The following is a 27,993-nucleotide window of genomic DNA, read 5'->3' as shown; positions in this document are numbered from 1 at the left end:
ATAGGGGCATCAAATCAATGTTCATTAAGATTCTCGTACAGCTAGCTACACATGACAACTTCAAATATCAACGTACACCAACTAATGAGTAGGATAAATGCTTTGAACAATCTGGTGAGACATTTCACACAACACCAGAATCCAATGATTTAATTACTTTGCGTCGCCACATTGCAGTTTCAGGATCAAACCTGAGTTCCCATGTTGGCCAGTAATGTAAATCTTGCTTCAATGTGAGCACTCGAGGTTTCCCATTCAGGTGGATTGTTCGTACACGAACAAACTCTCCATGCTCTATTGCCTGTAAGGGACTCAATTAAGTAGATGTTAAAACCAGGATCACAGCAAAGTTCAAACATAGAAATAATTTGTTAACTGAGAACCATTAACAAGCTTCCTAGAACCATGTTTGAAAACAAATGTTTCTAAAGTCCCATTTGATACATCTTCATAGAAAATAAGATCTTGCAAAGTTTCTCATACCTTAGTCACATCGACAAAAGTATCCAAGTTAGGGGTTGGTTTCCCGTTGACTTCAACTATCCATTGAAGAGCGAAGAGACCATGACGATGTGCAGGACTCCCATGACACCACCTGAAAAAGAGGCATTAGCCTTTGGGACCAAATAGTTGGCAAAGAGAACTCATAAGTGCACAATCAGGTCAGCCAAGGCAAACAAAACTACTTACTACTTCTGACTAAAGATTGCTCAATCTAAATATAGCAGATTTTAGAAAACCGTGTAACATCACCCTCCCTCTCCAGACCCCGCTTGTGAGATTATTATACTGGGTATATTTGTTGTTTGTGTAATATCATTATTACTTGGCAAAAATAATGAAACTTAAACCCTCCTATCATCTTTCATTTGTTACAGCATTCTAGCATCACCTCACCTTGCCACATACACTCCATGGCCTTCTTCAGGCAGAAACCCAAGTGCACGTACGGCTGGATAAGGTTCTTGGAGGATACCGCCACACCAATTTATTGCTCGTTTGGCTCCATTTCCATCCCTCACATCTGTTCCCACAAGTAGTTCAATTTCATTTCCCTGAGAAACCATGAACAACAAATGAAGAATCTAAGTGAGTGTTTGAACTCTTGTACTTGCTTGATGTAAACAGATAATGACAATAATAAATTTCTATTGATCAAATAAGTGAGAGAAATTAAAAAAAAGTAAAGCTAATGTCAGATAGCTTCTTGCTAACCTGACGGAAAATTGTCAAGTCTAGTTTTCCATCATCGTGACTGGAATTGTCTAAAGATTGGCACGCATCTTCAATGTCACGAAAGCATGTAACTGGCTGCTTATTAATTGCTAAGACCATGTCCCCTTGTTCCAACAAATTTTCAGTTTTTGAGCCAGCAAAGCAACCTTTGACTCGCAAAACTTGGCGTCTCAGAGGATCCTTCTTCACGAGGGCCTAAATGAGATATGTCAACTATTAAGAAAATGCCCAACTCACATACTATGCTCACCTCTTATAACAATCTTGGGAAGACTATCTGATTTTCTTTATGGTAACATGAAAAGCCTATTATTCCAAAAGATATTCTTCAGAAACAATTGAGGTGGGACTAAAGCTAATAACAACATGTACAAACATCAATAGAGAGCCTCTATATTTCAGGCAACATAAATTAAGAGGAAAATCATTTGAGAAATTAGACATGTCCATGATCACGTCTGAATCCATAGATATCGGATTCAATTCACCAAGGCAACAAAATTTACCATACACTTGCAACATGATACAGTAGGCAGATAGATACACATGCTCATGCATGAATTCCAAGAAGACATTCCTAATAAACAATTATACAATTGATGTTTTTATTTACCAGTTTTAAGTTTCAGCTCAACTCTACTTGTGTGTAGGAATCAATGCCTTGGGTGATCACGATTCTATAAAGTAAATATTGCCTGGAAGATTGACCTGGTGGCAACCAGAGATGTCATGATCATATCCAAAATCCATAAACATCACATCAAGCTAATGCCAAACAATTTTTTTACTCATACACCTGTAAATGATACACAATTCACCTATGTTGCTCGGACTCTTCAAAAATGTCAACGGGTGTGTGTCGGATTCGCCAAAAGTAGTATATTTTTGGTGAATCCGACAAGGGCGCGGCATCAAAAGTGAAGAGCCCGTGCAACTAAGCAATTCACATAGATAGATACACTCGTGAAGTGTGATGAAGACCAGGTACGCGGAATAACCATAGATTTATCGATCCATTTACAGCTTGGGTTGTATTCTACTTGGGAGTTGCAATTAACCTTTAAGGAATGAAGGCACGTTAACAAGCACATAAAAATTTGAGTCCTTTTGGACTTCCTTCTTGATCAATAATAACTGCCTCCTCTACCTTCACAAGTAGGGGTAAGGCGGCGTACACACCACCCTCTCCCCAAACCCCACTTGTGGAATTACAGTGGGTATGTTGAAGTTATTGTATCCCGTTGTCATGTTCAGTGAGGACACATCTAAGCACATATAAAACCCTTTCCACACTGCTTAGCCTTATCCCCCTTAAGGGGTATTTTAGTGATAGGTTCTAAAGGAACTGGACGATACTATTTGGTCAAATACCAAGCAACCATCTCTTGTGGACCCAGATTTAAAAAGAGCTTTAAAGGATGAAATAGATTGAATTTCTGTGTCTGAGTTGAAGTAGATTCTTTTATTAGGAAAAACACATTCAACTCAAGAATGGATAAGAGGAAAATGCAAGCACATAAACGACAGAAACCTTCAGAAATAGCAGATTACCTGGATCCATGCATCACTTAATCCAAAACTTCGAGCTTTAGAAAGCAAAGTAGGGTAAAGTTCAACTTCTAATATTCTTATGCAAGGCATAGGTCTTTGCAAACCATTTATAAGACGAGGCGGTCCCTCAGTGCCAGAAGTAATCCTGTCAACGAGTTGGCTTATTTTATATATTGGGATACCTCGGACAAATTGGTGCTCTTCTGATGAACTTGAGCCATACTTGAGCTGGAAAGAGTGTAGGGAGTACTTAAAACAAGTTTCGACAGTCAGTAACTCAGAGCAGCAGTTTGAATTACATACCTGTGTTGAAAAGCTTCCCCATAAAGCTTGAACCCTTCCACGCTCATCAGTCAGCACACCAGAAAAGGTGCTTCCAAAATCTGAAATGTCACAAACAATGGCACCATGAAAAAGTCACAAGATGAGTGTTAAAATACAAGGATTATAGTGATCAGTCCACAAAATATGAGCAGGACCCTTTAGGTTTCGACATACCAGTGTCCAGCTCAATGACCTCCATGTTTGTTGCTCTGTATCGTGGAACATCAGAGGATCCAATATTCACAGCAGCAGAAGGATTAGTCACGATTGATTTCCTTGAGGTTGCCTGCAGGCTTCTACTCAATCCCACTAGAAACACTGAATCTCCACGGCGAAGAGCAGGTTCTGTTGGCAAAAAAAATATTAACCGACAAAAATAAGGTGTTCTGCACTGGACATCATTTACGGGGAACTATAATAACAAGGTACGCAGGTTAAAGAGGATTTCAAGAAGTCACAACCTTATGTTGAAACATTTACATGGACAGTACTTGTCCAAAGATATTCTTACTTTCGAACAGGAGAAGAAGATTGTCTTAAAATAATTTAGTTCATTCATTTTTGTTGTTAACAAGGAAACCCACAGTCGCAACCCTTTGGGGTGCGCACAGGGTAAACCCTGCTCCTGTGCAATAACGATAACGAACAACACAGGAAGGTAAACCGCACTATGCAAGCCCCATGCGACGAGCTCAACCCAGAAGGCCCGCCCCATTTTCTGCAAGAACACATCAGTGTAGTTGGAGACTACAGAATTTACTTTCAAATTGGGTAACAGACCATGGATCAAAGTAAAGAAAGGGAAAACAATTATAAATAGAGATGGTGTCAAAGGGGATCATGTCCTGATCAGTAGCTGGATGAAAACTCCCATCTAGAACGAGGATTTTTCTTTCTTTTCTTTTTCAAAGAGTCAATGGCATTTAGTTGATTAAAACAGTATTTAGTAAGTGCTGGAATATTTACAACACCAACAGTAGAGAAGGTTAAAAGAAAGGACATCAGAGAGCAAAAGAACAGGAGCAAAATTAGATTTGGCTGACTATTAGAGCCTCATCTATACACGTAGGAGTTCTAAAGCCTCCAGTATGGTATCAGTGTCCTTTATATAATCTATTTTACACCAGGAAGAAAATAAAAGCAGACAGTTGAACTTGATATTCAAAACCTCTATTTTTTTTATGAACCACATCTTTCCACTTGGTAGTGTATGATGCATACACAACACACAGAAATAAAGACAAATCACTTTGTCCACACACTAGCAACAACATGAAAGGGGATCAGATTAAGGATAAGAATCATCCAAAAAGTTAACACTTACCAGGAAGAAGTTCAGCAGCACGAACCACGGAGGCAGCAGCAGCTCCCAAAGCAGAGGGATCGTATGCAACCAAAGCAAAATTATGGAAAGGATGGAGGAAGACTACCTGAAAAGGTTACTGAGCTTCTTAACAATAACGGAGGGTAAGTGGCAAGAGGTAAATTTTTGTCTCCCCCAAAACCTCACCTCAGCAGGAATTTCAATTGGAAAAGCAGCAAATGATAACATCACATCAGAAACTGGTACTGCGACTGTGTTTTTGTCAACAGCAACCAAGCCCATTGTTTGGGAATGATATACAATTACCCCAGTTCCAAAAAACTGTTGCGAGTGAACACCGTCAAGCATACATGATGAAGGGACATGAACCTGCAATTTTAACACCATAAGGGGTACTTAACTGAACAGACGGAAACAGGAATTACCAGGTTACAAAAAATATCCAGAGAGATACCTCCTACTTGCATTTGTCATTTTGATATTGATCATTTGTATTACAAATAAAACATGATATCAACACTGGTTATAGCTAACAGATATTAAGTTTAGACCAACAGTGAGCAAAAGAAATCATTGACTCTTTTTGAGTAAGATCATTAGGCGATAAGCTCACATCCAGCTCCATAGAAGTAAAGATCAGAGTCATCTTATCTTCTTTACTACTCCCTAGAAGACAGGAGTTTATGATTTTATTTCAGCATTTCTATGATCTACAATATTAAATTGAATGCAGAATGAAGTCTAACTAGTAGTTGCAATAGCATAATTTTGCCTTAATGTAATACCGCCCAAAGCATTACTATAGAAAATTGAAGGGATCACATTCATAACACCTTATGGTTCAAAATTAAATTGAAAAAATGTCAGATGTGTCAAGAGAACTTTAAATACCTTTTTATTGCAATGCACATGCAGCTAATGCAAAGTTTAACATTCAAAGCAGAAGTCCACAAAAATGAACCCCCAGCCAAAATATCATTGGGTTTAGCATATTTCTTAGTCTGATTAATCTGATTACACATCAAAAACCACCTCCCAGGAATCAAAACAGCAAAGGAAAAAGAGATGGGTAATGAAACCCACCTCTGGGGACCCAAAAGAGATACAGCCAAAAAAAAAAAAGCTTTCCTCTCCATCACTGGGGTTTAACTCATTTCTTTTTCTTTTCTGTTTTCAGGGAAAATTGGGGTGTAACATATTTCTTAGTCTGATTACACAAAAAAAAAAGGAACTCCCAGGAACCAAGAAGCAAAGGAGAAAGAAAACGTTTAAAAATCAAAGGTCATTTATTAAATACAGCTGAGGAAATGAAACCCACCTCCCACGGACCCAAAAAGGAGATAGTGACGGAGACACTTGAATAATCAACATTCATGCTATAAAAATACAAATGTTTTTCAGTAGAAGTATACAAGTCATTTGAGACCTTAATGTTACCTCAAACATCACAAGAGTAGGTTCGATCACACGCTCAGCGACTGATGTAGCTTCTACAGGTGCGGCACCATGATAATCTCTCAGAACTGTATCTTCCACAGATCTAGACTCATCCAATCTTTCTTCTCTACGCTCATTTAAAGAACAATCGGCTACTACATTACCGTCTTCAGATGAGTTCTCTTCCACCCTCCCTTTCTTTGTTCCATTATCAGAATCATCCTGAGCATTTGGTCCCTCAGCAACAAGTTCACCACTAATTTCCATAGTAGTAACTCCATCTGTGGATTCTTGGCTGACTTGTTCAGGTCTATAGTCCTTAGGACTGACCTCACTAGAACAAGACCCGGCATGATTTTCAACTGGATAAATGCCAGATATCAAGAGTGGGGACTCCTGCTGCAAAGCCAGTTTTGCTGTCCATAAGCCAGATCTGTCATCGCGCTTATATATCTGTGGTGGTGCATACCACTCATGGCGGTCAATTGTGACCAAGACAGACTGCAGAAAAAAAAAGGTTTATTAGAAGGTCATGCTTCCATGCAAGAAGACATGGAAAAACCAAAAGGACTTTCTGACAAGCTTTATTGAATCAGAAAGCACTATAAACTTGTGCAATGTGCATCAAGGTTAAATAACTCCAGTCCCTTCACTCAAGGAGATTATTTTGACATTTCTCATTTACACCAAAATGCTAAAAAGATATATATCTGTATTGCAGTCAAAGAATTATTCACTTTTGCTTTCAAAAACTCTCTGATTTCTTTCCTTCCACATCACCCACCAATACATGCTGATATTGTGTCCCAACTCTTCCTTTTCTACCCACATAGTTCTCTGTTTAACTAGCACAATAATAGCTCCTTCACTGATCTCTGCATAAATTACTTGCACCGTATAAAACTGAGAAAGAAAGCCGCATATGTGTTCCCAAAGGGCATTGTACGAATATGTGATTGACATTGTCAGCTCCAGCCCCAGACAGTTGACACCTATTGCATAATAATGTCCCTTCTTTTGAAGATTATCTTCAGAGAGAGAAGCTTCCTGAGTCAAAATTCAGGAAAAACATGCTACTTCAATTTGAACTGTGCTTCTCCAAATCTTGTTGAAGGACGAAGTGACAATTCACCAGCAGAGAAGATCAGGCACTTAAAGCAGGAGTTGACAGTAAACACCTCACTTTTCTGTAGCTCCCACGCTAATAAACCTGGAATATCCATGAATGTACTACTTCCAGCATCTGTAGCAATAGTGAAATACCACCTATTCCACAATCATTAGAGTTTCTCCTAGACACTGTTGATGACAACAAATGTTAAACCTGCCATTACGTTTCTTTTTCTTCCCTTTACCCTTTCTGATCAAGAAGAATATGCCCTACTATACCGACACATCAGTAGTAATACCCAACTACAGAACCACAATGAGGCATAGTTTGTTGACCATAGTTAAAGCAAATCACCAAGATCAAATTGAAAAAGCAAACAAGTACCAGCATTTGCGCTTATCCGCAAAACAGATGAGAAAGATAATAGAAAGCAAGAACTATAAATGACGGAAACAGTTTTTTTGACATCTTGTTTGATAGTATGTTGCTAATACCTTTCTTTGATGTCGTTGCTTGTAGTGTATATACTCCAATGGTACTCTTGCACCCCTAGACAACTTAGATAAAACAGAAATTAAGTCTTCAAGCCTTGAAATACCTTCCCCTGCAAATTTTTTAATGATGGAATGGCGAGGAACTCCTGCTCTAGATAGCATGTATCTACAATTGAAAATAGTAGTCACAGTCAATACAATATGTTTTACAAGCAAATATCTAAGGATTGTACCAACAGATTTATACTTAAAAATCATGCATTACGAGAACTTAAGCCAAAATTACATCAGATTAATGATTAATCATCTAATATATGAAAAAAGGAAATGCACAAACCCTTGTTCAGAGACATAGACAAGACCACAGTTAAAACGAAAATTTCTAGCCTGCAAAGAAGGAAGACAAAACAAGTGAGCAAAATGGGGGCTTCAATTTGCAAACAGAAAATAATAAAACTACATCAATATGAACATCAACAAGCCACTAAATGTGCCAAAGAGACGGTGGATCTTCATGTAAAATTTAAAGAACTACCCCACGCTTCAAAAGAATGTCAACGTGATTAGAACTGCTACAAGGGATGATTTTATTTATTTCTTAATCATTGAAGCCAAAAATCCAGTCCTGACAAGTCTCAGCACTTCCAAAGAGAAATACTAAAGCAATCCTTGACTAAATTATTCAAGTTCACTGGACATTGACAGCCTTCTGAAACCATTCAGTGAGCAAAGATAGTTCAAGATGGATCAAAATAACTAAACTAAAGTTCCAACAGCAATGTAATTTAGGTATCAACTCACAGAAAGCTCCTATAGTGTTGCAAGAGTAAGAAAGTCATAAACAGGAGCAACCTAAGGATTATAAGCTCCTTTCCTACTTCACCCATCACCACATGATGTTTGAACCTCATCCTATTATTCATATATCATGTGCAACAAAAGTTGCACGTTTGTTCCACTTCTTCGCACAGGTAACCTGGTACCTAGTTGAGTTAGTTGTCTCGGAAGGTTTTGCAGAAGCTGCTCCCATTAAAAAAATAGACAATGAATGTACTTGCTAAAATCTTGCCCTCCACCTTTAAAACTATACTAAATTACAATAGTAGCAGGGAGCAAGACTAAAATGCCCATGGGCACTAAAATCAGATTGCGAACTAAGAAGAAGGTCCAGAGAACTCCCAAGCTTCACAGTAAAGGTATGAAAAGAAGAATGACTCAACAACTTCTTGAAAATAAGATTGTCCATTCTACAACTACGAAAGAAGTATGATTACAAGAAATTCTGGACTTCTTTTGTTTTCTCAATGTGTTGCTCCTCGTTTTACACTCATTTGATTAAGCCCCAAACATGAAACCCACATACCTAAAACATGGCTTTGCTTCTAATGGACCTACATCACTTCTTAGCCTGGTTGATTGATTCTAATTTAGCACCAAAAGTAAAAATTTTACAGTTGGCAGGATGCAACAGCTAAATTCCGCTTTCAGGCTATGTTGCTCAAACTCTTCAAATATATCAATGGGTGCATGTCAGATCCTCCACAAGTGTTTTTCTTTTAAGGATTCTACACGGGTGTGACAACATTTTTGGAGAGGCCGTGCAACATAACTTTCATGTGCTGAACAAAAGTTCTCATAGTCATTCAAAATTAACAAGTATGAATTTATTTCACCAAGCAAAATCAAAGTAGTTGAAGGTAAGATTTGATTAGGATTAGAGGAATCTTGCATTTACCATAACAGATTGCTGATTTCTTCCGGGGAAGAAGCCTGTGGGCAAGTCAAAAACAATTCGACTCACATTTGATAGAATTCATCCGACATTGGAATGACTAACAAGTAGAATGCAGCTAAACTCATCTAACAAGAATCTACTGTTAAAGAATGTTTCTTATTGCATGCATAAGACTAAGGCAATAGTGCAGAATATCACAAACCTGTTGATAAGAAAGGGAGTGTATCACTGCACCGCCAACTTCCAAGAAGTGGTCAGGAGTTATAGAGTGCAAATCCTGAACCTGAAGTTACAGCAAGAAAAGAAGTCACAATTACAGACGATACACTCAAGCAAAAGAAGAAAACATTATAAGGAAGTCAGTGTAGTTTCAGAGCCCTTTTCCCAAACGAATTCCTTACCATCTTTTTGAAAGAATTAAAGTTGGAAAAATTATTTTTCTCCTATTAATTAATAGGTTGAGTTAGAAATGAAGCTGAGTGCCATTTACAATCATCTATCAGTAAAAATAATTACCCTCTTACAAATCAATGGAACAATGAAACTTCTATGAATGAAAAACTCATCCACCTTTAAGATGTTGAAAGGGTTAAAGAGATAATATATGTTGAAAAAATCCAAATGATATAGATTCTCATCCTTAAAAGTGACGGAACAATTTGCCCATAAGAATGTATAACATTAATTGAGAGTTTAGGAAATAAACTAATAAAGACACCTACCTCAAATCACAATCATATGTTAGTAATTCACCTATATGGACATGATATCTCCTTGGATTCTTACGGATACATCCCTCAAGGCAATCAAAACTCAAATAAAAGAAATTTTAGTCACCGGTGCAGATGTATCAAAATGATCAGGACCCAACGACCATCATGATGTTTCACTTTTTCCGGAGTTTTTTTCATTTTATTTTAAAATCAGTTTCTGGCCATGAAAATTCCAAATATGACTTAAAGTTGTATTTGGAACTTGAAAAAACACCTAAAACCTTATTTCCACTTTTTTCTCGTTCAGTATATTTTTCTTTTTCAAATTTTACCCTAAATTGTTTACTTTTATAAAAATGATCCTATTTAAATTGTATTTCATGTTTTAAGGAAAAGTGCATTCAAACAAACCTACAATACAAAATGATTTTCTACGAACGACACCCAATCTTCTATACATACAGGAATTTCGTGGATGCATACAAAAAAAGGATAAGAAACTACTTCTCAATTTTATAAAATTCTTCAGTAACCCCTCAAAAGCTCTTCTATTTATTTCTCTCCAAACCACCCACATGAGTGATAATAGAGCAACAATCCATGCCATCTTCTCCTTTCTCTCCTGCCATTCCAACTTAAAATTACCCTTTTCATAGTGTCTGGCATCACCCAATATAAACCAAATCATCTCATGATTTCTAACCAAGCCTTGAAGTTACCGAACAGTGTACTAGGAGATGGTCGACATCTTCACCTGCTCTGTTGCACATAACGCGCCAACTAACATACGTAACCTTTCTCTTCCTCAAATTCTCTGCGGTTAAAATAACCCCCTCATATTGATATACAAGTGATAAAACACACATTTCTTGGTGCTTTAGAAATCCAAATCGGAGTAAATGGAAAACAACATCCTCCATGTTCAGAAGCTTTCCATAATAAGACTTAACAGAAAATTCCCACCTCCATCCATCGTCCCTATCTTGTGCAGAGCTTTGTTTATGGAGAAAATTGGTCAATCTTTGAAACTTTGTCACCTCTAGACTTTGAAAGTTCCTCCTAAACCTCAAGTCTCAAAAAAACTTCTCCATCTAGTAATCTCCGGATTCATTGGATTGACAACTCCTTTTGTCAAGAAATTCTGTAAATGTTTCAAAAAGTGGACATCAATGTGTTACCCTATACCACCTATGCTCCCAAAAGGATACCTTTCTCCCATCCTCCACACTCCACAATGAATGACACATGTACAATAACAGCAACATACCCAGTATAATTCCAGAAGTGGGGTTTTGGGAGGGAGGAGTGTACACAACCTTATCCTTCTACCTTATGAAGGTAGAGAGACTATTTTCGATAGACAGTCAGCATTTCAAAATCAGTAAGAAAAGGAATACAGTAGTAAAGAAGCCACGTAGAAAATAATGAGGAAAAGAAGAGTAGCAAAAACAAATAATACGATAACCGAAGCAAAGGAAACAACAGGTAATAATAAGATCGAAGAATAATGTAGTAGGAGAGTAGTAATAATAATAATACTGATTAGGAAAGCTAGACAACACTCGACTATCTTCTAACCTTAATCCTCAATCTCCATACCTTCCTATCTAGAGTCATGCCCTCAGTAAGCTGCAGGTTTGTCATGTCTTGTCTAATCACCACTCCTCAATATTTCTTCGGCCTATTTCTACCTCTTCTTAGACCCACCACAACCAACCTTCCACACCTTCTCACTAGGGCATTTATGCATGAGTACATCTCCTCTTCACATGCCCGAACCTCTCAGCTTCGCCACCATCATCTTGTCCACCACAGAGGTCGCTCTCACCTTGTCTTGAATATCTTTGTTCCTAATCTTATCTCTAATAGTATGTCCACACATTCATCTCAAACTGCAGCGATGGTTATGTAGGGATTGCTTACTTTAAAGGCATTTTTTTCTTTAGACAATCTTCCAAGTATTGCTATCTCTATTGCTACCACACACATTTCTATTCCACATTCTCTCGCTTAAATTAATAAGTAAAATAATTTTTCCTACATAAGTTATTTGGGGTATTAGCAATGCATTTTAATCCCGCAAATTAAACATTACATTGGATATACAAAAAGTCCATACCATAAACCAAACTCTATGTTAGCTATAGAATTAAATTAGTACTGCATAGTTTGGTTGCACGTCTAACGCTATATTAATTATGCATAATCTTATGTTGGGATAGTGTCTCCCTTATGAGGCTGATCAAATGTCATCTTGATCGCATGCATAAATTACAGTTCACCAAATCTAGTCATATTTTGTATCTCTGTATCCATTTGCCTTTCCTAATTCTATTTCCTGGGGTTCATCAGAGTGTTTTTAAGCTGGTGAAAATGTATTCACATTATGGTGCTTCTCCCCCGACTGCTGAATGAAATTATGCAGTTCTTTTTGCTCTCACAAGAAATTTTACTCCACAAATTAGTTAGATTGCTTAATTAAATTTAGTTAAATTCTGAAAAATAAGGGTAGTCTACAATCTCCAGTGATCTGTGCCTATTTCATTTTGATAATAGAAGAAATGCTTCAAAACACCCAAAAGAACCATAGGAAGACAACATCCTTGATTAGATAATAGCTAAAATTTGATTTGCTAGAAAGGAGAGGGAAGGACATGATTGTGAATCTACAGACCATTTACTAGCACCATCTGTCGTCCCTTTTCTTTTCTTTCTGATTCTTCACATCAAGATGAAGACTAAAGCAAAGCTAACAATAGTCACTCTGAATGTTTGGAAACAAATGATGATCTTGAAAAATTCTTAGTACTTGTGTCGCCCCTTTTCTTCTTTCTGAATTTTCATATCAAGATGAAGACTAAAGCAAAGCTATAATAATAGTCGCTCTGAACATTTGGAAACAAAAGATGATCTTGAAAAATTCTTAGTACTTGTCTCGATGCACTAAGCAAATACTAAGATAGTACGTAAACAATCTTATCCTATTACCTACTGATACCCGAATATTTAAAAGTTGAATGCTCCAGTTATTGCGAACAAGTCATCCAAATACCTCTGGCATACTTGTAATGGAGGAACAATTGAAAGAGTATTCACAGTGATGTCTAGACAAACCACAACAATCAAGAGAGAATGTCAAATTCCCCTAAAACAGTCTAGTTTGTGTATATTAACAATCACCACATCCCTTTGCTATAAAATATAGAAAGGACCGCAGTCAGAAGGATGAAAAACAAAAAGAGAAATGGTAAAAGAAAAAAAAGTATCCAATTATTTGCAACTAATACAACCTAAAACAAATTTCTAGGATTTAGCAGGGTAATGTCAACCAAATTTTGCTACGTAACAAGAGTTGAGGTGTCTAGAGAGCCACCATCGAATGTGGTGCTTTTGTAAAAGTTGTGTTTTAAGTTGGGAAATAACTAACTGATATCAACCTTAAAACCGCCATTGCCTAATAATGTTGGTAGTTTTTTATGGTTAATGTTGGTACTTTAGTGGGTTTAAAAATCAAGGTAGGGTCCAAAACGGAAGGGTTAACATGATGAAGAGAACTGACAAATTTTTCTCCATTTCCAAGTGAAAGAAAACTTTGAAAAGAAAGAAAGAGTCGAAATATTCCAATACGTGCAAGTACAATATTTACCAACAAGTCCACTGTCAAGGGAGTGCCACCCCTTTCAATTTGAAGCTCAATTTTCTGCTCAACACTATCATCAAGTAAAGTTTCCATCTTCAGGAACTGGGTAACAACCTGCATGAGGCTTCCAGGATTCAGTTTGAAGCTATGAACAGTGAAATGTATAATTTTCCTACTCATCTGACAAAATTAATTTCCGAAAAAGTAGTATTCTTGTATTCACGAAAGATCTGAGCAATCAAATAGGATAATAGAAGTGTCCCTCACAACACGCCACGCAGAAGAGGGGACAGATAAAGCTAGTGTATGACTCAGTCAAATAAGTCTCTGATCCAACCTAGTTCAATGGTTGGCCTGGGAGAATTCATGTAGGTCTGTAGAATTCGGTGGGATGCAGCCATTTGGGAAAATGAGAGGGAATACAGTTCCATATAAGAAGATAAATCTCTAATTAAGTTGCTGAAAATAGTATAGTTATAAATGATCTAGAAAACTTGTTAGAATGAGCATAGCAAAACCATCAAATTTTAATAGTCCAACAAGATCAAAGAAAGACTAACCTCCCCATTCATGCGAACAAGCACATCGCCGGGTTCTAAATGATTATGAGCGGGACCACCAGGAACCTGCCATAAACCCAACGAAAGAATAAATCTTGATAAGCAGAGGCATATACTTTTATGGAAGTATGACAGGGGATGGTGTACCTACCAGAGAATCGATAACAAGCATTCCAGTTTCGGAGGGTGGAGTTGAATTGCGCACCAACTATTCCAGTCAAGTTTCAACAGATTAATGATCATTATTTTAGTAATCTACCGTCTGGAAACAAAAATCTTAAATCCTTACCTGTTCCGTCTCATGTTGAACACCAAGCCTGCGTGTCTCATCAAAGCCTTTATGGAGAAACGTCACCTATATTAAAAACATCCAAGTAAAACTAAAGTTTGCCAGGAGAAAAACGATGTGTCCACATGCACAATAACAGATTAACAGATAAAAAACATTAACTACCAAAATTTGATATCCCCTTGAAGAAGAAACAGCAGCGCAACCGCTGTATTAGTAAAGTCATTCAGCTAATCTTTTTTTGTTTTATCAGGTAAAAATTTTTATAAATAATGGCAAAGCTCGTAAACCAAAAGTAGAGCACCTACAACATTTCAGATAATCTTCTACCATAGAATAACACAAGTTTCCGTCCATATTCAATCATCCCAAAGACGTTACATCATGTTTGAGGAGAAACATGTTAAAACAATCTGAGGCATTACCTTATGCTCGAATATAAAATAGATCCAATATATTGGAAGGAAGGTGCAAGGAGATCATATTACCTACCACGGGAGGTGTTAGTCCATAGGCACAGGTTCAAGTTTAATATTCTTAACAGCACAATTAAATTTTAAAAATAGATTAACATGTGAAAAATTATGAAAACTAAATTAGAAATAGGATAAAGTTCAATATAAAAGATGTGAAGGAAAATAATTTCACTATCTAGACACGAATAATACATCCATATAAGAACATTTTTAAGTCACAAATTTCTTAACTATAAAACAATACATTATATAATTACAGTAAAATACTTAATAGAAAATGCTCTTGGGGCATACGGAGCAGACAACCCAAGGGATTAAGTTTGTATAGGCTGTTTGCTCATGAAAATGCTAATGAACGATATTCGATATCTTGTGAACATAGTTTGACATTTTGAGAACTTTGTGAATTATGAAATGATGATTTCATTAAGGTTGCATACCTTGAGGCATACGGAGCAGACAACCCTCGGGTGCATGAATCACCTTTTTATGACACAACATTGTTTCATCTTCAAAACTAGAGGATACTGGTACCTGTTGCTGGTGGAGGTGGCAGGTATCCCGTGGAATTAGTCGAGGTGCGCAAAAGTTGGCCTAGACACCACAGTCATCCAAAAAAAACTAGGGATACTAGGTTTGCTCTTCTATCCTTCTGCACTTAGACAGTGGACTTGGTTCAACAGCTAGGTTTTGAACTCATAACATACACCTACCACACATCCCACACTGTATTACCTTTATCGTTATATCAAAACTCCAGGAACACGGATAAACTACTTACTGATTTATTATCAGGTAGCAAATGGATTTTGGTTAATGGAGCTAAATGTGTTTGGAGTAGAGTGGTTAATATCAATTACAGGGTAAGGATGTGATGCACAGATAGTTTAGGAGGAGAACATGCAGGGAATGGGACCATAACTTCTTTTTTCCCTTATTGGGTACTTTAGAGAGAGGAATAGAAGAACATTTGAAAGGATGGGAAATCAATTTGTATGAGTGATGCGCGTCTTTTGCTTTTGATGAATTTTTGATACAACCAAAAGGTCCCTCTTAGTGTAGATGATTCAGTATCATTCATAGAGAACCAAATCTCTTTCTCTCATCTTTTCTTTGATAGGTAATCTTTTCCTCTATATCTTCCCATAGCATAAATGAAAATAATTACTTTATCCAAACAAAAGACCCCCTATATTCTTTAATAATCACTTCAGCTCTTTCATACTTCTGAATAAGCTACTCGATCGACTAAAGCTAAAAGGAGAAAAAGATATACAAGTCCTTTTGAGGTATTCATGGGAAGAAAACAAGTACCAGCAACCAACCTGAAGTGTACCACGAGGAATCGTGACCGCTGCCCATGTAGTAGTAGAATAATATCCTCCTTCCTGTAAGAACTTGAGTGACCTGACAACCTAGTATCCAAAAGAAGAGGGATGAAAATGTTTCTTGATTTACAAAATAATAGAGAAGATGAGCCTTAACACAAATTGGGTAAAAAGAGTTGGAAAGAAGGTAGAAACAGAAAAATGTAATACTACTAAATTGGCACCACCATGACTCATAGTACAGCTTGAGAGTTGGGAATACAAATAATAAATTCAGTGTGAGCTCCTAACCAATCTATAGTCCCCTTTTTTCTAATAAAAAATAATCCTAGATTCTCATCAGAAGCATTTACGCATAGACAACCAAAACACTATTATCGGGTAGCAGTTGGAATATGGGATCGACCTGAAATAATAAGGAAAAGGAGAAGTGAAACAGGAAGTTCCATGAAGAAACTTCAAACATCTCTCATCTACCAAACTATTTTTAAGGATAATGCATAAATAATACAGGGGAGGGACAAAAACATACAAGAAATTTTTTGTCTACTCAAGGAGTAAAAGAATTTGGATCCTTCATATCATACAGAATAAGAAACCACAAGTCAAGTGACAGAGATGCTGGCTCATGACCAATCTAAAAGGAGTCGGTCAAAATCAGAAATGAAACAAAGACACAGATCACTTCCCAGTTGGCCTCAATAATGATAAAATAAGTAGAACAAGAAAACTCTGAGCAGCAAGCAGCATAAAAAACAACGTGAAAGCAACCAATTTCAGAGAAGAATAAAGTTCTTTTTTCTTCACCCATTCAAAGCTATAATATTGTAAAGCCCTGTGAAAAAATCACAAGATTTAAGACTTAAGTGCGCCAATGACAATTAGAAACAATGTTTTGTGTAGCAAAGGAGGCTACAGACTAAAACCTATCATATGGACATGGAGGTGCATTCGAAGTGATTTAAGGTCTACGGAGAATCCTAAAACAAAGACAAGTTGATATCTACGCAACAGACTAAAGTTCCAAATGAGCTTGCACAAGTTCTAACTTCAAATGAGCACAACTCCAAAGATATAAAGAATTCTGATGTGAGTTGCATATCAAATTAAAGGTCTTCGAGTTTATTTTGCCATGCTTCAAACCATTTTTGTCATTTCGACATTCCTACAAGGAGTTATGACCTTTTACTGAGGCATGGAGAGAGAAAGAGGCATAAATTCTGGTCAATTCTTGGATTCTAGAGAGGAGTATTACTTCCCTCCTAAATACACTTCAAGGTAAGTGATTATGGTAAACTTTGTGCTGATATACTGTTACCTTTCTCAAAAAAACAAATACATTTGCAAAATAGAATAACATAACAAAAGTTTGTAACATATAAGACAACAGAAAACATGTACTAACTCGTTCTAAAGGCAAGAAAAAAGCAGATGCACTTGATAACTTGCTCCCAGCATTCAAGGCAACAGCTCTTCCTTGCCAATCAATTACAGGCGAGCCACTTGAACCACCTTTAGTCCCTGAAGCAGCCTGGAGGAGAAGAACACAGAAATTGAACAATAAAAGTAGTCATTGGAAGTGGAGGAGAAAAACCCAAAGCTACTACTATAAGAACAAGAACCAGAAGTACAAAAAAACAAAAATTGGAGAACATAAAAGAGTATCAGGTTGAAACAAAACAGTAATTTCCTTGACTCATTTACGACATTAACATTTATGGCAAAACGAAATTGATAGAAGATCTCCTCAAATCCTATCTATTAAACTAAGAGCAGAGACACTCACTTGGAAGCTGTATATTAGTTGAGGAGGCAGCAGAAACTGTAATAGATCTCATTTGTATATATTTATCTTCTTGTTTTTTACCAACAGATGCCTACCAGAAGTGCTCAAAGAGTTAAAATTTTCTCAGGTAGTATTCTTTTTTGGAAAATTTAAAAAATGTGAGCATCTTCCTTTTTTGCTTCTAAACATGTAGTCCCTCCGGTCCATTTTGAATGCTGTTTAAGGTTTTGGTGGTTCACTCATTAAGAAAGCTATTTAAAAGCATTACCAACAATTGTATTATCATTCTATCAATCGTTAATATCATTACAAGCATAAACCTTAAACATCCTCCAACAAATTGCTAATTGAAGATAATAAAGGCAGACAACATTAACCATTTTACTAAATCCATATCCAGTAGTCAGACAGGCAAGTATCCAGTGCTACTGCCTAATAACGAGAGAGTAACATCAATATGCTTACTTGCATGTAGAATGTGTTGAAGTCATTGTAGCCGTCTCTGCACAAAAATTGGAATTTGTTATCAAATGCTGACATTTTGGGAACCAAGACTTGCAAAACTGTTCACCAATAGAAAAGAACTGCAGAACTTTATTAAGCAGAAAAAAAGGTTCTTCATAATCACAGGGAAGCCAGGTGATGTAGTATATGCAAAGGACAAGGTATTAGTTTAGTTGATTAACTTAAATGTGACACATCCCTCCAAATGCCTCAGCCTACTCATTACACTGGAAAACTTTGAAGTCCTTGATATGAACTAGCACAAACAACAATCTTTAATAGATCTATTTATTTGACAAGAAAGATAAAATTATTAATGAGAAATAGCACCAAGTAGATGCATATATGAACAACACAAACTTGGTCCCTTAATAAACGCATGGAGCTGAGAAAATCTAAAACTGTGTCATAAAGTTAGCAATTTAAGTAAAAAAAAATGCAAATATTTATACTTAAGCTTATGAATGGCTCTGCTTTCTGTTTGACTTATATTTGGTTCCTCTACAACAAAATCACCCAAAATACACAGTGGGAAGGGTAGACCATAATTTCCTGATATATTTGTCCAGTTTCCATCCATGCCAACACTACAGCAGCTCCTTCACTGATCTTGGCATCACCCATATATATCTAACTGTGTTCAAGAACATCACTCAGAGCTATCTAGTCACCTGATGGTGTAGCAAAAATGATGATTCACCTACTCTGTTTCTCTCTCGCACATAAAGCATCTGTTGCATATTCTGAAGCCCATTTCTTGAAATTTGACTCAGTAAGACGCCCACCATGAGATACAATCCTACAAAACAAGCTACTTATAGCAGCGTTACTCTTCCAAATGGACTTACAATGGCCAAGGATCTGGCTGGGTAGTACCAGAAGAGTGAGTAGTCGGCACGCTTGACCGAAAATGTCCCATTACCTTACGCTGCTGCTTCCACCTTAAGGAATTTACTATATTGATATGGGGCAGCATTAAATCCTTGCGATAGGTTGAGAGGATGGAAAACTAAATTTAACAGGAGTCTACAGCTGGTGCTTAATTCTTAACCATACAAGATTTTGAGATCCATAAGCAGTGCCACTTCATATTAAACTAAAATGTTTGATATCCAAAACGTCAGCCATCAGCCAATTTTTCTGATCACGTTGCAGAGTCCACTTGGATGAGGGAAATCCTATATTGCTATTGCAACACTCCACAAAGCACATAAAAGCAGGTTTTAAATAGAACATTTTCTTGGTCCAAGATTACAAAACAAACGGCATTTCAAAATAATGTTGAACACCAATAATATTCTTGCAGGCCCTACTATCGTTTTTAAAAAAAAAATGGTAAAGGTTAAAAAGACAATCATTTAGTCTACAATCAACAACTAAGATCAATGAAACAGTAATTCATCACAATCTATTTATCCAGAAAAAAAAATCCATCGCATTCTAGCATCAGGACTTACTTAAGAAAGAACATTGTGAGTCACAAGTTACATACTTTTTATACTGCGGAGCATCTCTATCTAATCGAGCAAGGGTACCCGCCAAAATAGACACCTGAATAATTCAGAAAAAAAAAAAAAAGCAAAACGAATAAGAATCTAGAAATTCTGAAGCATTATACCACTAGAAAATTTGACGAAGAGGCAAGGGAAGGGTTAATAGAACATAAAAACAAAAGGTCATGTAACACAATTAATTTGAGATAGCACAGTAGGCTATGACATGGTTTCAGACGCATGAATATATCAGCAATAGGATTAGAAGTAACAGTAACACAACAATAGGTCAGTAACATAACAATAGAAAAGGATGGCTCAATAATATTCACAGGGAAGATCAAACAATAACAATGGTTAAGGATAACTCAGTTATATTCATATGGAAATCAACACCTATTAAATAGCATTCCATTGATTGACTTCAAGAAGAAACTAAAGTTCAAATTGAACATTCCGAATGCAGACAGAATCACCTTATACTCATAAAAGGGTGGAAAGGCCTTGAACAACATAAAGAATATCCTCTTTAATCTTTGGAAAAACTTGCCTATACCCTTTGATGATATTTGTGAGGCAACAGAGTCCTTAACCCGTAAGAATACTCTTCAAATGATTATGGGAGGTCTCAAAGCCACTCTAGAAGAATAGAAAGCATAGGATCTAAAATCCACCCTACTTTGTAAATTAAGAAGTATCGCATGCATTCACCCCTACTCACATGCAGGATGGTCAATCATGGTTAGTCGAGACCAACAGTCATGAAAATTAGGGAGACACAATTCATCTTGTGTTCAGTGATTTGACGATCAGAAAAATCCTTTTTATCATCTATAATTAAATGCATCAACACAGTATGTGGTATATCAATAGAATAGATATGTTGTGACATATGAGAAATTCACTAATATTGAGTAATCACCTCACAAGATTCACTCTTAAAGAGGTTGATGTTCTCCCCCTAAACATTGCTTCACTGCCTCACCGCACCACCTCGCTGGAAACTGCCAGAAGAGAGAATGACCACTTCTCTCTCACTTGGGAAACGTGCACCAACATTCCCCTCTCTGAACTTTTCTCCGGCGAGGCCCCCCTATTGGGTTATTATTTTAAGCATGGGAAAATAAAGAAAGTTTCAAGTATTTTGGGTCTATTATGTACTATCCAAGGAAATAGGGAGATTGATGATGATGTCACACAGTGTATTGGTGCAAGATCAATGAGATGGAGCTTCGCACCCAAAGTATTGTGTGATAAGAAGGTGTCACCAAAACTTTAAGGCAAGTTTCACGGAGTGATGGGTAAACCAATTATGTTGTATAGGACAGAGTATTGGCCAGTCAAGAACCCTCACATCAAAAGATGAAAATTGCGAAATGAGGATGTTGCAGTGTATATATGGGCATATTAGAAAAGAAAGGATTAGAAATAAAAATATCCGAGATAAGATAGGAGTGGTCTCGGTGAAGAAAAATATGCGGGAAACGAGACTGAGATGGTTCAGGCATGTGAAGAGGAGATGCACAAATGTCCCAATGCGAGAGAAATGAATGGTGATTATACAAGACATGACACACTTGCAACTTATCGAGAACATAACCCTAAACAGGAAGGATATGGAGGTCAAGGATTAGAGTACAAGGTTAGTAGGTAGTCAAGCCTTGTCTATCTTTCTTTATTAATATTATAATTATTACTCTCCAACTACATTAATAGTAGGGGAAAGGTTGTGTACACACCACCCTCCCAAACCCCATTGGCATGTTGTAGTTTTATTTTTGATGACCTGGTGTCTGGGCCAGCTTTTGCGCACCTCAACTAATTCCACAGGATACCTGCCACCTTTCACCAGCAACAGGTACCAGGTAATTCTGTCCATCAAGACTAGGACAGATTGGAAGAATCACCTAGTGTTTTTTGTCTCCGCTAGGTAATGACCCTGAGATCTCATGATTCTCAACCACTTCATTAACCACTAGGTCATACCCTTGGGTGCTGGTATGTTGTAGTTGTTATTATACATGTCATTCAATGTGGAGGGATGAGAGAAAGGTATCCTTTTGGGAGAGTGAGAAATAGAGGAGAAGAATATTATTGAATTATGTCTCTACATTATTACATTGAAACCCTATTTGTAGACATTAAATTAGACTTCTTTTTCAACTAGGACGCTACATTATAAATCTTTTCCAAGTAGAATTCTATACACTATTCTATTATTATTCCTATTCTACGTAGGATTATATATACTATTCTTGTTCATATTCATACTCATATTCTAATACTCCCCCTCAAGCTAGTGCATACAAGTCATAATGTCATATGTACCTAGCTTGTTACAGATGTAATTAATACGAGGACCGATGGGGGACTTGGTGAAGATATCTGCAAGTTGATCACTCGATTTCACAAATTTTGTGATAAATCTCCCGTGAGTATCTTTTCTCTGACAAAGTGACAATTAATCTCAATGTGCTCAGTCCTCTCATAAAATACTAGATTTGATGTAGAATGCCGATAAAACACAGAATGATCTACTCCACTATGAGTCATGGCAAACTCCTGAATTATTGTGCTGAACTTCCTAAATCAAGCTCGAGAAGACTATTTCAGACTCAATCGACATATAAGGCTACTAGACTCCCCCCAAGCAACAAAACCAAATGGTTGCTCCATATAGACTTCTTCCTCAAGATCTTCGTGGAGAAAAATATTCTTGATGTTCAATTAATTAATAGGTCAATGACGAACAACAACCATAGATAGAACAAGGCATACATATGTTATTTTGGCCCCGGAAGAGAGAGTATCACTTTCATTGGAAAAACGCACGTAATTACGCAAATCAGATCTGAGGAGTCACCAACATATGCACGGTGCAATGTAACTTAGATATGACAAAATAGTTTGGAAAGATGCATAGTGCTACACAAATCAGATATGAGAAAGTAGTCACCGAAAAGATGGCAGGTGCTACACAAATGGAATATGAGAAAGCAGTCACCAAAAAGTTCGCAAGGTGCTAAACAAATCGGATATGAGAAAGTAGTCACTAAAAAGATCAAAGATGCACGATGCTTCACAAATTGGATATGAGAAAGTAGTCGCCGGAAAAGATGCACAATGCTACGCAAATCAAATATGAGAAAATAGTCACCTAAAAGATGGCATGGTTCTACGCAAATCTTGATGGATATGGTGTTGACACAAAACAATCCTAGAAAGTCACTGAAAATTGACGCATTGTGACTTGTCTAATGACTTTTTTCCCCTGAATATGGGGTTCATGCTTGTATCATTGGTCCTCCTTTTGTTAACATAACCATTGGCTAGACGGGCAGCATAAATGGGCCACACCACCTGTCGGCAGTGGAAGCTCTTTGATTCTCTACTAAAATCGTAAAAGCTCTGATGTCACTTGTTAAGATCGAATAATCAAGTGTCATGCGGAAGCTAGCAATGCAAACCTCGATAGACCATGAGTAAGAAGACGAATGAAAAATATGCCGAAAGATACAAACATTTAACGTGGGTCGGCCAATCAACCTTCATACACAAAAGGAGATGAGCGATCCACTATATAAAAGAGAGTACAAAATATCGAGAGAAACAACCCCACACATTTCACTCAAAATAAACAAAGGTTCACACAAGTGTCACCATTTCTCCTCTACACAAAACTGTCAAAGCCCATAGGACTACATTGTGAATGCTAACAAGTTAGAAGGAATGAGCCTTTATTTATACAGTCACAAACGTTTTCCTACAAGAAAAAGGACTGGCCAAATATGGAGACTTTGTGTTTTCTTTTTAGGAAAAGACAAACTCAATTATGGTAAGAAACTCAGGGCAAATACACAACAAATCTCCCCCTTGACCTAAATTTCTGACAAAACAGATTTGCTACACCTTCTTCACATAATCTTCAACAGATTGAAGATCCTCTGTAAAATCTATGTCTCGACATAGAGAACCACTCTGAAAAAATTCTCCAACAAAAAGCTTCATTATTGTCAAATAGGTTGCAACTAGAACTAAACCCATCAAGATGAGCACCCGTTTTTAACCTCACTTTGATACCACTTGTGAGAAATATGAGAAGAATATTATTGAATTGTATATCTATACTATTACATTGAGACCCTATTTATAAACTCTACATAAAACTTATTTTCAACTAGGACACCACATGATAATCCTTTTCCAAGGAGAATTTTATATACTATTTCTATTCTTATTCTAACTAGGATTGTATATACTATTCTTGTTCATATTCATATTCTAACAGGGAGCATAGGTGGTGTGGGGTAACACATTGATGTCCACTTTTCGAAACACTTATAGTATTTCTTCACAGAAGGAGTCCAACAAATCCGAAAACTACAAGATGGAAAAGTTTATAAACTCTTTGGCGTACATAGTTCTTCAATAAAGGCACAACACAATATTTTATAGACTATTGAATATGAAATAATGTTTATGTTAATCTTTAGTATCCAATAACATTGGTCTTTGAGAAAGGCATTAGCAAAATGGAAGCATGTTATTTTTTGCTTGCAATTCATGGCATTAAAGGCAATATTTTTAATTTACAATCCAAAATTAGAATTGTATGGTCTGAGGTTGTTAAGCATGACGGCTAGAAGTGTTATTTTTTATTTCATTGCAAAATCTTCCAATAGTTCCCAAGTATGCTTTGTGCTTTACCAACGACATAGAAAAGTTAAAAACTGGATTCAATGTATAAATACATACATAGTAGAGGGAAAATCATACCAATCAAATCCATCCACCATTAAAAAGAGAATGTTGAGATGCCTATTAAAGGTTCAATTTGTTCCTTTTAATAGGAACTTACTATTACGGTCAAACATAACAACTTACACCACTTTTCAAAAAGCAACAATGGAAACATTTTTAATCTATCAAATGGCTACAACTACATAACCTTGAATATTACTATATTCACAATTTCCTAACTCCTTCACTTAATAATAAATATATTGGTAAAAGTAAATTAATATGTGGGACAACTATTGATTCTTTCAAAGTTACTTAACTAAAAAAAGGACATAAAATACACATACAATTAAATAAAACAGAAGTGCAACATATTGTCGTGCTAATGACTTTAAATTAAACCTAAAATTCAATGTCTTTACAAAACTCTTATCAAGACAATTCCGCGCATCACGCAGGTACGCATACTAGTATCAATAAAGAACAAGGTTCCATGCTTCCACAACATATAAGCCAAAAGGGTGAATGACATACAACTAATATTAGTATCATTCTATGGCATAATACACATTAAGAAGTAAGCACAACTAGAATGTTTATATGTGTGTGTGTTGGAAAGTTGTAAGGCCCTTATCAAACTAAAGGCTTTGAATGATATTGGGCATCCACTAAAGGTTTACATGACAATTATGTATATATGTATGTTTGATTGTGTGTATGTGAGGGCATGCGCTCGTGTGTCTACATTCATCAAAATTACTTCTCCCTCCATCTCATTTTATGTGTTTTAATTTGACTAGGCATAGAGTTTAAGGAAGTAAAGGAGGTTTTGAATATGTAATGTACCACAATGCCCTTTGAATCTTGTAGTCTTAAACATATCATGAGGAAAGTTTGAATTTAAAGAAATACTAAATTTAAAGTGGCATTCATTTTTTAACATTCTAAAAAGAAAAGTAAGATATATAAAAATTAAAACATAGGAATAGGAACTAATTTATAGCACTCAGCGCGATGAGACTTGTCTATCGACTCTTGAAGATGCTATAAAGATTTCATTGCTTCCCTTTGAATTACATGAATCAATTAACACAAATTGACAGAAGATGACCAAATATAGGATAATCAAAGAAAGATGTCAAATCTAAGGCAATACCTTCTCTCCACTGTCATTACCAACAACCCTAATTTCTACACCTACAGAGGCTGCATCAGGAGCAAGAGGAATCTCTTCATAGCTCAAAAATTGTATTGCACCAGGGTCATACCGAAAGAAGCCAAAATCATGAACCTAGAAGATAGACAACAAATAGTACTTATCAAAAAAAATGGACGTCAATGGTTATTCATGAATAACAATTAAATGAAATTTATGAAGTTCATGCATTTGTAGGAAGCTATCGGCCTCCTTATATAAATCTGCACAAAGCAGCATGCTTAAGTACAAAGAAAGATCTCACTTCTAGCAAACATGCTGAAGCAATCTACTTTCTGATTAATTTTTCATGTGTAAGCTGTTGGTAGACTAAAAGGGTGCTAATTTTATTAGAAGTAGATTACTTCAGAAACTATTAATTATGTCTTGTTCTTTTCTCTGTAGCAGTTATAAGCAGTAAGGACAACTTATCTATTAATTATGTTTTCCTGTTTCTTTGTAGTTATTAGCAGTAAGGAGGTTATTCCTCCACTTTCTCATTTCAGTAGTAGTAGGAAGTTATTTCCTTGTTATTAGGTGGGTGGTTAATCATCAATGTTGCGTTTCAAAGTTATTTGAATTCAATGGAAAGATAAGCAGAAACTTAATTAAGTTTTTGAGTACTTCAACTCCAGAAATCGCAGGTTCTCCCTTAACGAACCAGCACCATAGGTAGTTGAAAGAAAACATGTAATTTCATATTGCAGCATCCTGTACCTAGATCCATATCACGGGACCATAACATATGTCTAACATTGATACTGAGTCTAGTTATACGATTAGGCAATCCATTTGGCAGATTCACACAGCTACAAGGACCATCTACCACCCTCGGAAGCAAAAAGTTCATAAATTTGTACCTATGAAATGCCAAATTATATCCTAATAGTCTTTGTTCAATTAAGGTTCACTATCGGTATGAGGCACTGAAAATGTGTCTAAGATTTGTCAAAAGCATACCCATGGCTTAGATATCCGGGAATTTTTCAATTTACCCCCTTTCATTAAGTAACTCTTCCTAGCAGTATCCAGTGAGTCAAAACTAATGTGCAGATACTAGTGGTGGAAAAATAACTATGCAGTTGAAGTAACCAAAATATATATGCATATAAACAGGATGCAACAGTCACATGACATATGATTTCTCAAGTGAACTCACAGGGTCCCTGTATATGGGGTAAACTGGTATTTCTTCACGGTTCACGAACATAGCCTCCGCCATCACAGGTCCTACAAGCAAATGAACAATCACACATCCATTAAAATACAAAATTATGAATTCCAAGTTTCTCTCTTGGTTATCTAAACTCAACCTATATGATAAACGGAATAGTGATTTCTGTTAATCTGTACTCATGACAGTAAATTCGGGTTTCAAGTGAAATATTACTTGAACTTAAAGTGGACAATTGAAATAGTTATTTTAATTGAATTTTATAAAATCTTCAACTTCCCCTCACCAAGCTTTCAAGTTCAAATTTCCAATTTCCATAAACCTTTTTCCATTTCAACTCAAATTTTGTCACTACGAACAGATTAAAAAGGGAATTTGAGACAAATGAATGATTTTAATCACCAGGTTTAACAACATGTCGATTCGTGAGTATAATTCCGCGACGCTTATCAACAACAAAACCCGTTGCGGAGCTGCAGCCGGCAGATTCAGTGTCGAATGCTCGGCAAGCACTGGTTCGGAGCACGACGACAGCAGGAACTACTTTGCTAAGAGCCTTCCGCCAATCTTCAGCAGTAGCGAGGTTCTCCTTGAACGGAGGATCAATTTCCATACACAAATCCTCCTTCATTATTATAGATTCCTCTTCTACTGCTACCTCCGACATCAAAATCTCCGATCACGATTGACCGAGAGTGAATTTCTCGGCGACGATGAAGGATATTCCTCTCACTCTAAAGCTGACTAGGAGAGAGAAATGAGAGGAAATCGGCGGCGGCTGACAAGTTTGAGTTGGTGTTGACACTGTTAAAAGGTCCCTCTTTTTAAACTATGTTGTAACTTAGGTTCCCGCGATAAGGAATCATGATATGTTATTATAATA

General features: G+C 36.6%; 1 protein-coding gene across 1 annotated transcript; it reads right to left on the bottom strand.

The window, feature by feature from the left end:
* Positions 1-2: 2 nt before the first annotated feature.
* Positions 3-27,916, bottom strand: LOC125810364 (protease Do-like 7). Its single transcript, XM_049489863.1, has 24 exons — positions 27,513-27,916; positions 27,096-27,166; positions 25,898-26,032; positions 20,001-20,059; positions 18,470-18,506; positions 17,624-17,749; positions 16,216-16,305; positions 14,415-14,480; positions 14,277-14,333; positions 14,126-14,191; positions 13,572-13,679; positions 9,415-9,495; positions 7,815-7,864; positions 7,478-7,643; positions 5,873-6,373; positions 4,622-4,804; positions 4,436-4,541; positions 3,286-3,456; positions 3,091-3,170; positions 2,788-3,015; positions 1,216-1,431; positions 898-1,055; positions 484-595; positions 3-301 (listed from the first exon to the last, which is right to left on the bottom strand). The coding sequence occupies exons 1-24, from the start codon at positions 27,775-27,777 to the stop codon at positions 125-127; spliced, it is 3,309 nt and encodes a 1,102-aa protein (XP_049345820.1). The 5' UTR covers positions 27,778-27,916; the 3' UTR covers positions 3-124.
* Between the last annotated feature and the right edge of the window lie 77 nt (positions 27,917-27,993).

The sequence above is a fragment of the Solanum verrucosum genome, unplaced genomic scaffold, assembly GCF_900185275.1.
Source record: "Solanum verrucosum unplaced genomic scaffold, falcon-dt-bn FXZP01000038.1, whole genome shotgun sequence".
NCBI classification, from domain to species: Eukaryota; Viridiplantae; Streptophyta; class Magnoliopsida; order Solanales; family Solanaceae; genus Solanum; species Solanum verrucosum.
This window is presented reverse-complemented; position numbering and strand designations above follow the sequence as displayed.